Source organism: Apis mellifera, linkage group LG3 (genome assembly GCF_003254395.2).
Source record: "Apis mellifera strain DH4 linkage group LG3, Amel_HAv3.1, whole genome shotgun sequence".
Classification (NCBI taxonomy): domain Eukaryota; kingdom Metazoa; phylum Arthropoda; class Insecta; order Hymenoptera; family Apidae; genus Apis; species Apis mellifera.
In genome coordinates, this window is record NC_037640.1 from 476,043 (window position 1) to 494,782 (window position 18,740).

Genomic DNA, 18,740 nt, shown 5'->3' on the forward strand with positions numbered 1-18,740 from the left:
TTACATATTTTTTCATATTTAATTATAAAGTATAATAAGTTAATTATAAAGTTTAATTATAAAATAATAAGTTTTAATTTTCAATTTTGTATTCATTATGTTAAATAATTCTATATTTCAATATGATTATTATTTAATACGATTAGGATTTTGAATATTTCATTTTTAAAACTGTTTCAAATCGCAAAATACAAATAATAAAGAAATATTTTTTAAAAAGATTAAAATAATGCATCAAATTAATGGCATAATGTACTATTTTACATTTTTATTATTTTATTTAGATATAAAATATTATTTTAAATTGTCATATAAAAATACAATTTTTTAGATTTTCTGATAATAAATTTGTTTTATTTTTTATGATATTCTAACAATAAAAATTATTCATTTTTTCTGTTGAATAACAGAAATAGTAGTATACTTATATTTTTTTTGCTGTTTCTGCTAATATAGAAATTTATTATAATGTAATTTTCATCAAAATGAAATATTAACATTTTTAGATAAAGAATTTTTTTCGAAATATATTTATATTTTTCTTTTTTTATAATATATAATAAATTTATATACTATATGTATATTACATTATAATTATTTTTTATGCTAAACTTATTATAAAAAAATTTTAAAAGTTTAGCTTTAAATTCATATGATTTATTGATAATCATTTAAATTTCAGAATTCTAAATATTTTATTTATTAATAACTAATATTAAAAACATAATAAAACAATAATATATATTTTTTCGATTTTAAATTAATATATTTTTCTACGATAAAAATTCTATTTAATGAAATTATATATATTTATTTTTGACGATTATTATACTACTTCGACGATTATATTTATTATTTATTTACTTTTCATATAACAATTTGACAAAGCTTTCTTTTTTATTATCTTCTAATTTTATTGCAAATAATTTTTTTTAAACAAGTTCAACAAATTTTGTTTTATATTCATCAGATATTATTATTGTAGATTTTTTATTTATAAATTTTCTTATTATATCGACGATATTTATTTAATATAAAAATATTCGTGTTTTATAAAAAAAGATTATATATATCAATTAAATATTAAATAAAATAAAATAAAATAAAATAAAAAAAAACAATATTTAAAAAAAATACTATAGTAATAGTTTCTATGTTCACTATTTTTATTTTTAATTTAAAAAATTTAGCATTAATATATATAATATGTTTAAATAAAATCAATATGAAAAGATGATATTTTATTCTACTCAGTCTTTATTTATTATTTTCATCAGAAAATTGATGATTATTTATATAAATTTGTTTTGAAAAATATTTTTAAATATTTCCAATGATATTTAAATTTAATAATAATAAAACGACTAATTTATACATTTTATTTCTTATTTTTCATGCTAATATTTAATTAATTTAGCTATATTATCATATTAAAGTATCCAATTGTTATGTTTACATTAAAAATTTTTATTTTTGCTAATTTTAATATTTTCAAATATATTTTTTTATCTTATCATGTTTTTATAATATATATACTTACAAATCAACAGCTCCATTAGAATTTATAAAATTCTTCAAATTCACTTGCAAATAATTATTATTTCTCTTTTACGTTATTTATGCAAAAAAATTTTAATTATTAATTGTTAATATAATATAATAAAATAAATCAGAGCCATTTAAATTAAATGTTGCGAAACATAGTAATAGCATGTCAATTTTAACATCTTGATTTTATTTCAAATTAATAATACAATATCTAATTTTTACATCTGAAATGAATGAATGAAATGTTTGCAATTTTTTAATGTAAATTCATTGTTGATTAAATGTATATATAATTATATAAATATATTTTTTATAAATATATTACATATATTACATATATTAAAAATAAAGTTTGAAACTATATGATTCTATAAATTTTTAATAATATAATATACAAAATATAGTATAAAAAATAAAATTATATAAATGTTCATATTATTTCATCCAAAACATTTTAAATTTTAGATTAGATTTTAATTGGAACAAAATAGATATAATTTAATAAAAAAATAAATTGTAATAATTGTAAATAATTTTGTTTTTTTAATTCAATTAAATTAAATAATAAGATAAATTAATTCAATTAGATAAAAATGATAGAATAATATTTTAGTCTTGTTTAGTCTTGTATAAACCATTAATTTTACTCAAATTGATATATACATCACAATGTTTATATTTCAATGATTTTTAGACATATGAATTGCTTGTCTAATGTTGTTTAAATAGTGAAAAAGAAAAAGAGAAAAAAGAAAAAAGAAAAAGAAATTGTAGGATACATGATAGTATTTAAATAGTTATATTAAATACAATTGCAATTGATCAAAAAGATATAAATAAAATGAATTTGAAAAATAATATAACTTCAATATTTTTTATTAAAAAAATTGCAATTCATGATTTCTTTGAGATTTTTTTTTATCCTAATGAATAGAATAGAATGCAATAAAAAGAAATTGATTAAATTTCTTGAATGAAAATCAAGATAATTTTTGTTTAAACATTTATTTAGTATATTTAACTAATTAATAAATTAACTAAACTATGTAATTATATCTAGATCTTCACTAATTCAGAAATAAATAATAATATTTATAATTATTATTTATTTATTAATTTATTTAATAATTATTAATTTTTAATTTATTTATACATAATAAAAATATTATTATTACATAATAAATCATGCTATACTATATATAGTATAATCTATATACTATATATAATATAATAGAATAAATCATGCTATAGTATTATATTTACTACTTATTTACTTTTCATATAACCTATACAATTTGACAAAGCTTCCTTTTTTTTTATCTTCTAATTTTATTGCAAATAATTTTTTTTTTAAACAAGTTCAACAAATTTTGTTTTATATTCATCAGATATTATTGTAGATTTTTTATTTATAAATTTTCTTATTATATTCTTCTTTTTAATCTCAAAAGTTTGATCTCAATTAATTATATTTTTATTATTTAACACTGTTATAAATATTTCTAAAAAATATTCATAATTTTAATAATATTTTTGAAAAAAATTCTACTAATAATGAAATATTTAAACTGTTTTAATAAATCATAACATTATTTCAGATATTTTTATTTCAGATATTTCAATTATTAATGTATATTTATATAATAGATTCTGAATTTAAAGGCAAAATGAATTTTTCTGAAAATTTCAAAAAAATAAAATTTTCATTTGCAAAAGTGGATTAATAATTTCATTTAAACTTTGAATAATAAAAAATTTCACTATATTGAAACATGTAAAAGTTTAAAAACTAAATTTTCAAAAACCTATTGAGTTCTTATAATTTTTATAATTAATGGTTTTATGAAAGCTTAATCAAAAATTAAAAACAAATGTCTTTAAAATGAACAATTGAAACAATATCTCTCTATATTATATAATAACTCTTTATTTATTAACTTTTTCCAGAATAATTAATAAAAAGTTTTATAAAATGGTGATTGCAGGATAATATAATATAGAAAAAAATAAATCATAATAACTTCATTTTCTTAGATAAATTCGATAGTTTCAAAATTTTTAGACTTTTTTATATATTGAATGTTTAATACCTAATAATTACATAACATAAACTTTGATGCTTATGAAAAAAAGATAAAATAATAGTTTTGATATAATCTTGAAATGTGTATTTATTTTAATTGAATGCAGACTATGAATTTAGAGATATTTTATTTTCAAAAAACTTTGTTTTTTATTTTACATGAGAAAATTAATAATGAAAGATATATACCTTTTGCTAAGATGCATAATATTGCTATCTTGCTTATTTATATCTATTTATATTATAATATTGCTAATATTGCTTATTGTATCTCGTTCATGATCCAATTTATTATTTTTCTTTTTGAATAAGAAATATTTTAAAATGAAATTACATAAAATGCTTGTTTCGTTAACATTGTAAATGTTGCTTAAAAAAAGTCACAATGATTTTATTAAAATCATTAGTTTTTGCAATAAATGTTGGTTCTGATTTATAGTTTAATTATGAATGTCTTTTTAAAAATTCTTTGAATCAATATAAAGTAATTAATTCAATTTTTAAATATTTACTTTCAATTTTCTTTCTTTTGTATATCATGTCTCTATATCTTTAATGAAATCATATACAAATCAAATACAATCATGAACTTTTCCTTCATTTGATGATTTAATCAAATAAACATTTTCTTTTTTTTAGAAATAAAAACAAGTTTAATCCTAAATTTAAAATTAAATAATAGCTTTTTTCTACATATATGTACATAAATAAATTTTTTACAAGTTCAAAATGTTTTAAAATATGTGCAAGTTATTAAAATTATAAAATTTTATATAAGAAAATATATTATAAAATTATTTTATAAAAAAAAAAATAAATTGTATTTATTTTTCTTACAAATAAATATATTTCATTTTTTAATATTTTTTAACATATTTTTTTAAAGTTTCACGAGATATTTTATAATTTTTAGAAAGTTTTTTATATTTTTTTTCTTTTAAAACATTTTTTTTCTTTTATTCAATTGCATTTTTCAATTCTGTCTATTTTCAGACCAATTCTGTTTAGTTTTCTATATACTATATATTATATATTATATTATATATAATATATATTATATTTATCATAATTTTATATATACATTAATTTATATATATATATAAAAAAACATACATGTGAAATAAAATAAAAAATTAATTTCATAAAGCATTGAAAAATAATTAAATTACTTCTTCGTAATTAAAAAAATAATCAAAACTGCTCTTATAATATATAATATTAATTATATAAAATTTTTTTTTAAATAATTTTTTTTATCTATCATAATTGATTCTCTTTTTTTAAATTTTGCTTATTATTCAAAACTAAATATTTAAAAAATTATATTCAGAAAATATAACATTTTCAAAATTTTTTAAAAATCTTTTGTTTAAATATGATCTAATGTCATATTTTAACTGTATATTTTCCTATCTTTAGACCATAATAAAATTAAAATAAAATTTTATTAATGAAATATATGATGCGAATGTTCAATAAGATTTAACTTTATCTAGTAAATTCTAGTGCCATAGTAATTATTTTTTATTAGATAATGATGTGAAATATATCAGAATTATTGTAGTATTGAATTGAAATTCGAAATTTAAAATGAAATAATTATTTATTTTAAAAATAAAATTATTAAAATATGAATGTTTATGAAAATAAATACTTATTATTTAAAATAATTTTATAATACTAATTAAATATCAAAATTGTAAATATCGATACTAAAAGTATCCAATATCGAAATATCGAATATACTCGTTATACTCGATTACTTAAATCGATTTATCCCTAGATGCATCGAGCATAAGCGATAACTTCCTTTTTGTCTGTGAAGTAGTAGAAGATTGTTCGATATAAAGATTTTCTTATAGTTACAAACAAAATGGTAAGTAAAATTGTTTTAAGATTAGTATAATTATATAAATAAAATTTTTAATTATTTGTACAAATTATTTAATATAAATAGATATGTTAGATGTATGTTATTTAATAGGATTTGAAAAATGATATTCATTGCAGCATATAAACGAATATTATAAATCATTTTATTTTATTATAAAATAAAAAATATAATAATATTTTATTTATTATTTTGAATTGATTAACTTTATGTCTTGCAATATATTAAAAATAATTTTTCTATTTAATTGAAATGTGCTTATTTATGTTTATGTACTCATAATAAAGTTAAAAATAATAAAGTCAAATATAGTTTTATAAATAATATTATTATATATAAAATATTACCTATAAAATAAATATAATTTTTAATAAATAATATCTTTTGAATGATGAAAATTTAGCTCACGTTGATAAAAAAATGAGAAAATTGTCCCAATGTCACTGAATATTATATATAAGTGAAGCGTAACATATAATTGTTCTTAATATATGAAAAATAATATATCTATATCATTTATTTTTTAGGGTTTTGTAAAAGTTGTTAAGAATAAACAATATTTTAAACGTTATCAAGTTAAATTCAGAAGGCGACGTGAGGGAAAAACTGATTATTATGCACGTAAACGATTAACTATTCAAGATAAAAATAAATATAATACTCCTAAATATAGATTAATTGTACGTCTATCAAAAAAATACATTACTTGTCAGGTAAATATAATGAATAAAATATTTAAAAATTTTTATTTATGAATTATTAAAGATTTTTTTATATATAGGTTGCATATTCAAGAATTGAAGGAGATAGAATTGTATGTGCAGCTTATAGTCATGAACTTCCAAAATATGGTATTAAAGTTGGTCTTACAAATTATGCTTCTGCATATTGTACAGGTCTTCTTTTAGCACGAAGAGTAAGGTTTTTATAGTTATATTTTATCATTATATATTGCATTATATATAAATATATACATAGTTGAAAAGTTGAAATTAAAAATTTAGAATAAAATAAAAACAAAAGTTTTTTATTTGATCATTGATTGCCATATTGTGTTGTGTTATAAATATGATTTTTAATGTATTTTTATGATTATATAAAATTGATTAAAATTGATCAATTAGATTTATGCTTTTTCCAAATATCAACTTCTCAGCTTAATATATTCTATTATATATTATAGATATTTGTTTGATGATGAAGTACTCAGCTCGCTTTGATGCATCACTGAAGAAACTTTAATTGTTCCCTGTTATATATAATTCTGAATAATAATTACATAATGTTAAATATAATTTAAATTAAATATAATATCTTTTAAATAGTGATTTTTTATTATTTTGATATAGTTATTGAAAAAGTTAGGCCTAGATACCTTGTATACTGGAACAACTGAAGTAACTGGTGATGAATATAATGTTGAAGAATTAGATGATGAAGGGCCTGGAGCATTCAGATGTTATTTAGATACTGGTCTAATGCGTACAACTACTGGTGCTAGAGTTTTTGGCGCTATGAAAGGTGCTGTTGATGGTGGTCTGAACATTCCACATAGGTATTTGTTAACTTAATTATATCAAAAAATATTAAATAGGAAAATAATATTCACTAATATTATGATGATTATATAATACATGCGCGTCATCTGAGTCATAGCAAGATATGATTTTGTATTTGTGTTCTACAATACAATTTATTTTTTTGCATAGACATAAAAAGATTAAAAATTATATTTCTGATGATATCTTCTAAATATAAAAATAATATAAAATAATTTCAAATATAATTTATAATTATTCTTATTCTTATAATATAGTACCAAAAGGTTTCCTGGTTATGATAGCGAGTCTAAATCTTTTAATGCTGATGTTCATCGACAACATATTTTTGGACAACATGTTGCAAATTATATGAAAACATTAGAAGAAGATGATGATGAAGCTTTCAAACGACAATTTTCACAATACATAAAAAATGGTATTACGGCTGATAGTGTAAGTATTTGTCCATTTTAAGATTATAATTCGTCCAGTTTATAATTACTGCAGACATTCATAATTTCTGTAGTGTCGCAACTGGACAATAATAAATGCATTGGTTGTAAGAAATAAATGCATGATATAGCATTTATTATATCAACTTACATGTTACATTTACTTTCTGCTATTTATATTTTTATTTTATATATTAATATTTTATTATATAAAATTTGTTTTTACTAGTCATTTATTAGTCAATATTCTCATAAACAATAAATTATAAAAAAAAAATAAAAGAAAATTAGTATAATTGTATTATATTCTGCATTTTACTTAATTTTAAAACAATAACTAATATAAATTGAAAAAGATATAAAGAAAAAAAAGATATAAGTTGAGTGGATTAAAAAATATATATATAGATATGATTTATACATCTATCATACATTTACATATCTACCATATGTATTTATACATATCTATATGATAGAAATAAATATTAATTAATAAACATAGTTTTATAAATAAAATTTTTGATATAATCATAAAATATAATTAAATTAAAAATATTCATAATTAATGAATGCTTTTATACATGATTTGATACATTAAATATGAGTTAAATTTAAAATATGATGCTACTAATAAAAATAATCGTAATTATATGGAAGATTATTTCATTAATTTCCATAATTTTTAAATATATATAAAACACAATTTTGTACAATTATTTCCTGTGCATATGATACATGCATATCACTTAATCTTAATTTTTGAGATATTTGTTAAAAAAAATTGTTATTATTCATTAAATTTCATTTATATATTATATATATATATATATATATATATATATATATATATATATATATATTTTGCAATGCATATATATACACGCATTCATTATTTATACATTTATACATATATGTGTGCCTTAGTATTAATTATTTATATACACATCACAATAGCCAAAATTTAAAATATATAAATGAAGTGATCAAAAAACTTCACAAATTTTTAAGCTTAAATTTCTTAACCTTATTTGAGTTTAAGTATTTCATGAAATCACATTTAATATCTATTCATAGAAATTTTGGGCATTCTCCGAATTCTTCTAAATCGAACGAAAATATAAAACAATTTTTTAAAAAACAAAAAATATAATGATAAGTTAAAATAATAGAAATATTAATCTCATAGTTATTATTTATTATTATATTGATTAATTTCAATCAAAAATTTTTTATTTTATTACATTCTATTGTTTTATATTTTTATATTTTATTTTTTTGTATTTCATGGATTTTAAAGATCTATAAAATCCCCAGTCTCTAATAAGATACTAAAAATGGTGATAGTTCATACATATGTTAAGATGCCAATTACTGTCATATATTTATATAAATACTTGAATTATGAAAAATGGCAGTATGCTACACATAAATATGTTATAGATATAAACAAAACTCTATAACAATAATCTTTGCAAATATTTCAAAAATTAAAACTAAATAAATATATATACAAAAAAAAATTATTTAAAATTTTGTTCTTTATATATATTTTTATTGAAATTAATTCTTTATTTTAATTTTTTAGATAATTACCAAAATTATATATATATATATATATATATATATATATTTTTCCATGTTTATGAGAAAAATATCTCGTATAAAATATTGCTTATAAGAATACTCATTTTATTATTACATGAATAGATAATTTGAAAACATAAATGAAGGAAAAATAAATAATGTGAACAAGAAATAATTTGTAAAATTAGCTATGAATATTACCATATGACCATATTCAATAATGTATACAATAAATGTAAAAAATATTTATGTATAATTATAATTATTAAAATAATTATGTATAGTAATTAATTTCATCAAAAACTTCGTTTATTGATCTTTTCAGTATGATATTTATCTATCATGGTATTATCATGATATTAATTTTTTGCACTCCAATGATGATTTTCGGGCATCACCTGGATTGATATGATAATTCAAAATAATATATTAATAATTATAAAATATTTATTTATGTTTGATTTTTTAAAAATATTGCTTGAATAAAAACTTGATGATAAGAAAAGGAAAATAGTGATAAAAATAGAAATAGAAATAGTAAGAGAAGCTAAAAAATAAAAATAATAGATAGTGAATATGAGAGCATGTTATTGAGATTGTAAGGTTTATTCTCAATGAAATAAGAAAGACGTTAAACGACATTTTATTATTAAAATTTTACATAATGAATAATTATACAAAATAACAATATAGATTTTAATATTCAATAAATTTTCTTTCTTTATAAAGATAAAATGTTAAAATATAAAAATTTTATATAATTTGTGTGTGAAATCATTTTAAATTTTAAGTTAGCTGTAAGAAATTCACCAAAACGGATGCGGAAAATCATCTGAGTCTTGTTGATTCGACTGAGAGAAAAAGGTCTGAAGCACAAAGGTTAAAATTGACAATCGTTTATATTCATCATCATCATTATATTCATTTATCAATTAAAGTCGATAATCATATCGAAAAGATTAACAAAATCTCAACAAATAAATTATATATTTAAAATAATTTGAATAATTTAAAAAAAAAATGTTATCCAGATTTATTATTAAAATATATTAAATATTATATTTATTATAATATTAATTATAAATATTATAATAAATATTTAGAAAATAATAGTTACATATAAGTAGTAAGTATTTATATTAGTTATATTTTATTACATATATAATGTAAATATTGTAATTAGAGAATAAAAAAAACTAAAAATTTATTGAAAATATCATGAATTATAAAAACACAAGGATACAAAATATATCATTCATACTTAATATGAAAGAAAAAGATATTACATATATAACTATAGAACTAAAAAAGAACTATAAAAACTAAAAAAAATTAATATTTTAAGAAAATGATTTATAATTAAACTTTATAATTCATAAATATATAGACAAGAGTAAATTTGGAAATTTGAAAATCCATTAATTACCACATTATTATAATATTTCAAAACTTAATTTTTTAATTGTTTCTTCAGTTTTTTTTTTTTTATAATATTTTTACAAACTATTTTATTATATTATATTATATATAGATTATAGTATATTTGATCTAATTAAAAATTGATATAAAGTGTAATATTAGATTTATTAATGTTTTTAAACTTCTTAACAATTTTTACAATAAATAAGTGAATATTCATAATTATAAATGATTTTATAACTTTGTTTTATTACAACTCATAATATTTTATTTTTTTTTTTGTTCAAGTTACAATATTTATATCATATATTTAATGAAATATGACCATATGAATACTTATTATATATTATATATTTATTATTATATTTATATTTATTTATTGTATATATTTTCTAGATATTTATTAATATTTTAGTAATAAATATAAATAGCATAATTTTTTTTATAAATTATTCTAAAAACTTTTAAAATATGTATATATAAAATGTATTATTTATTTATTGAAATTAATTATTATATAAATATTTTTTACATCCACTGTATGTATATTATTTTATATAAAATACTTATATAAAAAAAAATTTTTCTTATTTTTGTCTACAGATTGAAAGCATTTATAAGAATGCCCATGAAGCTATACGTGCAAATCCAGAACACACAAAAGTTATTAAAGAAAAAGTACCTATGAAAAAGCGTTGGAATCGCGCCAAACTTTCTTTATCAGAAAGAAAGAATCGTGTTGCTCAAAAGAAAGCTTCTTTTCTTAAGACATTAGAAGAAGTGGAAGCTTAGTTGTATTTCATAGAAGAAATTGTTCAGAAATAAAAATATACAATGAAAATTTTGTATTTTTCCTATCATGTTAATCAATAATATAATAACATAATATAATAATAAATTTTTATGTAATAACTTATGTAAAAGTAACATAATCGCAACGTTTAATATAGATTTTATGTAAAACCATATGTTGTATGTATATTAATCATACGTATTATCACAAATATATTATCATTTATAATCAATTTAAATATTAAAAATATATTATAAATTATAAGTTAATTGATAATTTACCTAATTTCGAAATTATTTAAAAAATATAATTTTTAAAGTTAAAATTTTATAAAACAATTTTTATCTCTGACATATGAATTTCACTTCTTTTTATTTTATCCATAAAAAAGAATGAATTTATAAATTTTTATAATATTATATTTGTAATATAAAACTTTATTAAAAATTTATTATTATTAAAAATATATATTTATATATTTTTATTTTGCAAATTTTATTTTAGATTCAAATATTAAAAAGTTTAAAAAAGTATATTTGTATTTTAATTTGAATATTCTATTTTTAAATTATTTTATTGATTAAAATCATTTCATGATATTAATCATATAACAAATTCATTTTTTTAATTAAATTTAATAAAAATCATCAAACAAAAAATATCAAAATATTAATTTTGTTATAATTTTAGAAGATTTATAAATCAATATAATAACAATACAGTTATGTGAAAAATATTTAATTATATAGGATATTAATATATTCATGAAATATTTTCGGAAGTTTGATTCTTAAAATTAAACATTAAAATTGGTACATAAAAAGGATTGAAGCTTATTCATTAAACAATTTAAATTAGATGAAATGAAATAAAAGTAAAACTTATTTTTTATATCACAATCTTACTTCGTATAAATAAATTCTTATATAAATTTTTATGTTTAGAATACTCTAAAGATATGTGTATTAACAAATATAATGTTTATATTTCAATAATATATTAAAATATCTTCAGATGATATTATTTTTCAATATAAAAATAACAAAAAAACTTGATTAATCAAATTTTTTAATCATAATAGCGACTTTGATGTGAATGTAGTACGATATTTTTATATTTTTAATTATTTTATTTTTATATTATAAACATTATTTTGAAAATAAATTCAAACTTACAATAAAAAAATAAAACTTATAGAAGTTTAATTAACGAAAAGATAATTTTTATGAAAATCAGAAAAAATTATCAACTTTGAATTTATATTTTTGAAACAATTTCAAAATATAAATAATGAATTAAAGTTTTTTCTCTTCTATTTTTGCATGAATTATATATAGCATTTAAATTTCAATAAAATTTAGCATAAAATATTTTTATTAGATTATCTAATAAATATTTAATTTAATATGTAATGATTAAGAATATTCGTTGCTTATATTTGTTATATTTGTTATTCATACGTTATGTATATATACATATTTATTATTACATGTATTTTTACATAACGTATTTATATCAATATATACATAATAAATTTAATGCGAAAAAAAAATATTTAAAAATTGTCTATTAAACACATACGAAAGAAGGTTAAAATAAATATATTGAAATATAGATTGTAAATAAATTAAAGAACACTTTTATAATCACATGTGATATTCAGAATATAAAATCTTAATTTCGAGATAAATCAACAATTTATATATGGCAAATAATTTTGCCAAAAAAATATTCTCTACATTAATAACTTTTTTTAATCAACGAAAGAGTGATAATCTACTACGGGAACCAGGTAATCTGCCTTGCTCATCAATTAATCCAGCTTGAATATCTCTGATTGAAGGAATAGTTCTCACTTCTCCTCGAGCAGCTACGCTAGGTGGTGATTTAAGTAATCGACGTGCTACATTTTTTATATCATCTTTTGATATCTCATCTACAAATGAATATTAAACGAATAAAATAATTTTTTCATCATTAATGATGACGTGACGTCAAATTATTATATATTGAAAATAATTTTAATATTTTTTAAAATTAATTCAAAATTTTTAAATTATAATAAAATAGGGTAAAAGATTCAGCTAAAATTGAAAAATCAATACGATTGTATTTTGATGTCAAGTCATTAAAAAATAATATATAAATAACATTTATAAAATAATTATACAGAGTGATTCTTTTGCTATGCCAAGAGCAATAACATCATATTAATATATATATGAAATTGATACCTGTTATCTAGTAATTTTTTATTTACAAAAAGCCAAAATTAAAATATGTTTATATAAAAATGAAAATATTTATGATTGGTAATACTAAACTTTTAAAAAGAGAATCACTCTGTATTAAAATTCACGAATATTGATTGAATAGATTTTTTGAAAGAAAGTGTTCCATGAAGAAGAAATTGTTTTTTAATTTTTCCATATGATATATTTGGTTTAATATTATATATATAAAATTTAATTGTTAGAAAAATGTATAAAATTATTAGCATTCAATTTTGAAATAATGAATTAAGACAATTAAAAAAAAAAAGATAATAGATTAATTAAACAACTTTAAGATTAAAAATTATTATAATACAATGCATGAATAGTAACAGACTAACATATTCATAATCTCAAAATATTATTGCATATTAATTAAACATTATAATTAACACAGTAAATTTCAATTATTTATACATATGCAATATATTAATTATATAAGTAATTATATTTACATATGTATATTAATACATTTATAAGTTATTGCTAATAAGTAAATGAATTTTATTAAAATATATAAATATATAAATAATAATATAAATATGTCTAGAATGATTCGATATAGTTCATACTTCATGTATTATATACTATAGTATATAGTAGTTCATATTTCATATACTATAGTTCATACTTTTTGTTATGAATATGCATAAAGATTATTTTTTAATTGTTTAAAATGATTAATATTCGTGAATTTTAATGTAATATAAAACGTACCAATTGCTTGTATAAAATATTCTGGCCGTTTTCTAGAACCAGTGGCTAAAACCTGTCTTCCAATATCTTCAAATACAATAGGTCTTTGTTCTAAATTCATGAGTAACATAGATTGTAGTTGCTTCTTTGCTCTCTATTATTAAAATATTATATAAAATTAAAAAAAAATATAAAAATATAAAATATAAAAATATAGTTATTACATTTATATAAATAAAACTTAATAAATATAACTATACCGCTAATTCGCTGTCTACAATATTATTTGTCATAGTAACCATCTCGTGTACAATTACTTCTACCATATCTCTGACATGAGATGGTATACAAGATGCATGAATATAAAAAAGACCTGAATCAGCATATGCATGATTGTATGCAGTTGCACTATATAACCAATGATATCTGTAAAATAATAACTTTCAATAATATTTATTTCTTATCCAATTTTTAAATAGCATTTTAAGCTTTACCGGTTAAGTACATTTGTGTATAACCGAGTATACATTCCCTTTCCTGGACCTCCAGCACTGAAGCTATTACCACCACCCATCATCATATTTAAAACACACATTGCTACAAAATCTGAATCTTGATGAGAACAACCTTCTAAACCTATTACTACATGTGATAATTCTGGTAAACCACTAGGCCCTGCATATACAGGTACATTACATTCTTCCTATACAAATATAGAATTTAAAGTTGTTATATAATAATAATACTATTATATAAATGTTATTATTTATATTGTATTTGTTTAATTTAAAGAAATAATTACTAGTATGTAACCTCCTGTATATTGAGCAATTGAAGCGTCAACTCTATTTAAAGATTTTCTTACAGATATTAAATTTTCTTCTATTCTTTCTTCTTCCCAAACTGATTTTTCATTAACGAAATATCTATAATAATTATTATAAAATTAAAAAAATATTTAAAAATGAAATATTGCAATTAAAATTATATAAAATATAGAAATTATAATTTATAAGCTTAAAATTAAATCAATTTAATAATATTTTGTTAATTATATATAATAATATACTTAACAGTTTTATTTATATAATTACTTTTGAACTGCTGAAACAAGATCCTCATGTTCTATACCTACTCCAGCTACTACCATTCTATGTGGTAAATAATGGCGTTTTAAATAATCAAATAATATTTTTCTATCTATGAGATCAATATTTTCTTTTGGACAAATTTTTGGAAATCCAAGAGTATTGCTTCTATATGCAGCCTATGTATAGTAAAAGATGTATATTTTTAAAATTTTGCTGAAATATTTATGTGTATATATGTATATATAAGTATATATTTATTATATATATTTATTTACATACTGCATGAATCATATCCATAAGTATTGGCTCTTGTTCTGGTCTGGTAAGTAGAGATTCTAATTCAAAATGGATCATCTGTCTTGCTGCATTTATCTAAAAATTTATATAAGTTGCCTAAATTTTTATTATATATTTGCATATACAATAAATAATAATTTTTATATTAATAAAAATATACAATATAAAATTATAAAATTATATAAATTATATTTTATTATATAGAGTTTCTATTGAAATATTTTTTGAATTATTATAAATAACAATAAATTATTTTTTGAAATTCAATAGTTTAATAAAATCTTTAAATAAAATAAAAAATATGAATAAAAATGATAAAATATTATTTTCCATTTTTCTATTTTATTAAAAAGATGATTAATTCTAATTAAAAGTTTTTTTTAATAGTATAATAAATATAGCAAATATTAATAGCATAGCATAACAAAAATTATTATAAATTTGAATAATTTTATTAAAAATAAATATTTTTTTTTATATAAAATAAAAATATATAAAATTTTTTAAATAGTATGATATAAAAATTATTAAATTTGAATAATTCTATAAAATTAAATATTTAAAATATTTAAAATATTTTCTCTTATTTTATAAAAAATGAAAAAGTATGATAAAAAAAGATATATATTTTTCATAAATAATTTTTTAAATAATTAATATAAAATAAATATAAACATAAATTTTTTTTTATAATATAATGATAATTAATTAATATCATATTTACAATAAGCTTAATATGTAATTCTTTCAATTTATAAGTAATAATAATTCATAATATTATTACAAGTAACATAATATTAAAAAAAGTAATATGATATATTAAAAAAAATATATATTTAAAATTAAAACTAAATTAATAAAATTGTAATTAAATAATTTAAAATTAAAATTAAATTAATAAAATTAAAATTAATTAAAATAAAAAATTATTATAATATAATAATTATAATAATATAATAAATTGTAAATCCTTTGAATACTATAAATTTATGTAATTTTTTTTACATTTTCCATATTCTTTATAAAAAATGTTTTATGAAATATATTTTTCTTTATATCTTTTTAATTATATAATTGTGGAAAAATTATTGAGCTATAAAATATTTATTTTCAATAAAGCCTTCTAAATTTAATAATTTCTATGTTATGTTATTTAAAAAATTATAATTATAAAAGTTTTTAAATAAGATTTGGAAAATTTCTATAAATTCTCAAAAATTTTTTATTATGAAAAAAATATTTAATTTTAATTCCAGAAAAGATCATTCAAAAATCATCTGACAGTTTTTCAGTAAATTAAAAATCTTTAAGAAAATCTAAGAAAATTTATTTAAAATTAAGATAAAATAAAAAAAATTAAAAATTAAAATAATTTGTTTGAATACAATATTATTACAAATATATAAACTAAAAAACTTGATCTTTTCAAAAATGTCTGAATATGAATAATCTCTATTTATGCAGTAAAAATTAATAAATATCTAATTCTATCAAAACTGAAAATCAAATATTTTTAGATTTTATTCTAATATAAATTCTATTATAAAATCTAAAAATTTATTATTATATATAATAATAAATTTATGAAAATAACTCATTATTTCTAATAAAGCATCTTGTTTATAAAATAAATTAAAATGTACATATATATTTATTTTATATTATATATTATAAAATAAATTATATTTACTTATATTATAATACACAATAAATTTTTTACCTCCTCCTCTGTAATTTGAGGTCTTAAAACAATATCTCCTAAAATTTGTACGACAGTATCCAATCCATGACGTTCTGCTGATGCTGCATAAACAAATGTATCCCTGGATGCTTGACAATCACATATACCTCCATGTTTTTCTAATGCAAGCATTATCTGATCTTTATTTTTATATGTTTTGGTAGACTATAAAAATAAATTACTGATTTTTTTATGCTTTAAATACTAATTCTTCAATATATTATAAAAATCTTACACTAAATGCTAATTTTTCCAGAAAATGTGAAATACCACTAGGATATGCAATTTCATATCGAGGACCAGAATCAAGCAATACTGCAAAATATTATTTTAATAAATATAAAACATATATGAATAAATATATGAGTAAATAAATATATAAATAAATATAACAAAATAAATAAAAGTATTTATAAGAATAGTTTTTAGAACTTACCACCTATTGTACAAAATTGACCAAATCGATTTTCAGAAGCAACTTTTAATCCATTCGACAAAACTGTTACTTTAGTACCCTGATGTTCTTCTTTAGCAGTAGCATAAATAGCTTTAGGTAAATTAGGAATCGGTTCGGTTAACGGAGGGAATGGTGTAACAATTGATTTTCTTGTTATTTTATTATTAGATACCTTTTGAGAGGAAAAATCACATTTTTTGAGAAAAGGAAACGTCTTTTTTTGTATTGCACTGTAAAAAATATCATTATTATTTACGTTTAATGCAAAAATTAATTTATGGAAAAATAATCATTGAACAAACGTATTATTGTCGTTTTACAAGGTTAAGTAAAAAACATTTATATCATTGCAGAGCTTTTTTTTACTATAGAGATAGTTACCTTTTCGTGAAAGCAACTGTCAAGGAACTTTGCGACACTTTCATAAGCATTTTCATTTTATTTTTCGTATCAAATCATTTAATATATAAATTAACTTGTTACCTTCACAGTTCAGAAACAAAAAATGATTATTTGAACAATCTTAAAAACTTCGATAAAAATAACTTTAAACAAATAGTTCCTATTAAATAAACGAACTTATACATTCAACAAGAATTTCATACGAATCACAGCGCCACAGTTATAAGTCTTTTGAAAACATAATGATGAATAATTTGTTCAAAATGTTAGAATACAATCTACTTTAGATATAATCCATGATGTAAAACTTGATAAATAATATTATTTTTTTATGTCAGAAATTTGATTGTGAGTCCTATTATTATATTTTCTGCAATAAATTGAAAAACAAAATATTTTTCTAAAAAAATTAATTTAAATATATATAATTTTTCTAATAACCATATATAAATAATTATAATAAATAGAATAC

The 18,740-nt window shown here is 17.3% G+C and overlaps 2 protein-coding genes across 2 annotated transcripts; one reads left to right on the forward strand and one right to left on the reverse strand.

The window, feature by feature from the left end:
* The first annotated feature begins 5,380 nt into the window (after positions 1-5,380).
* On the forward strand, positions 5,381-11,359 carry LOC552241 (60S ribosomal protein L5). Its single transcript, XM_624617.6, has 6 exons — positions 5,381-5,507; positions 6,050-6,235; positions 6,304-6,438; positions 6,872-7,077; positions 7,339-7,516; positions 11,122-11,359. The coding sequence occupies exons 1-6, from the start codon at positions 5,505-5,507 to the stop codon at positions 11,308-11,310; spliced, it is 897 nt and encodes a 298-aa protein (XP_624620.2). The 5' UTR covers positions 5,381-5,504; the 3' UTR covers positions 11,311-11,359.
* Positions 11,360-12,896: 1,537 nt separating this feature from the next.
* Positions 12,897-18,515, reverse strand: LOC552175 (mitochondrial-processing peptidase subunit alpha). The gene is made up of 11 exons (XM_026439628.1): positions 18,248-18,515; positions 17,846-18,096; positions 17,645-17,724; positions 17,389-17,574; positions 15,651-15,743; positions 15,375-15,547; positions 15,083-15,206; positions 14,775-14,983; positions 14,541-14,706; positions 14,302-14,434; positions 12,897-13,247 (listed from the first exon to the last, which is right to left on the reverse strand). Exons 1-11 carry the CDS (start codon positions 18,301-18,303, stop codon positions 13,069-13,071), a joined length of 1,650 nt encoding a protein of 549 aa, XP_026295413.1. The 5' UTR covers positions 18,304-18,515; the 3' UTR covers positions 12,897-13,068.
* Positions 18,516-18,740: the final 225 nt, after the last annotated feature.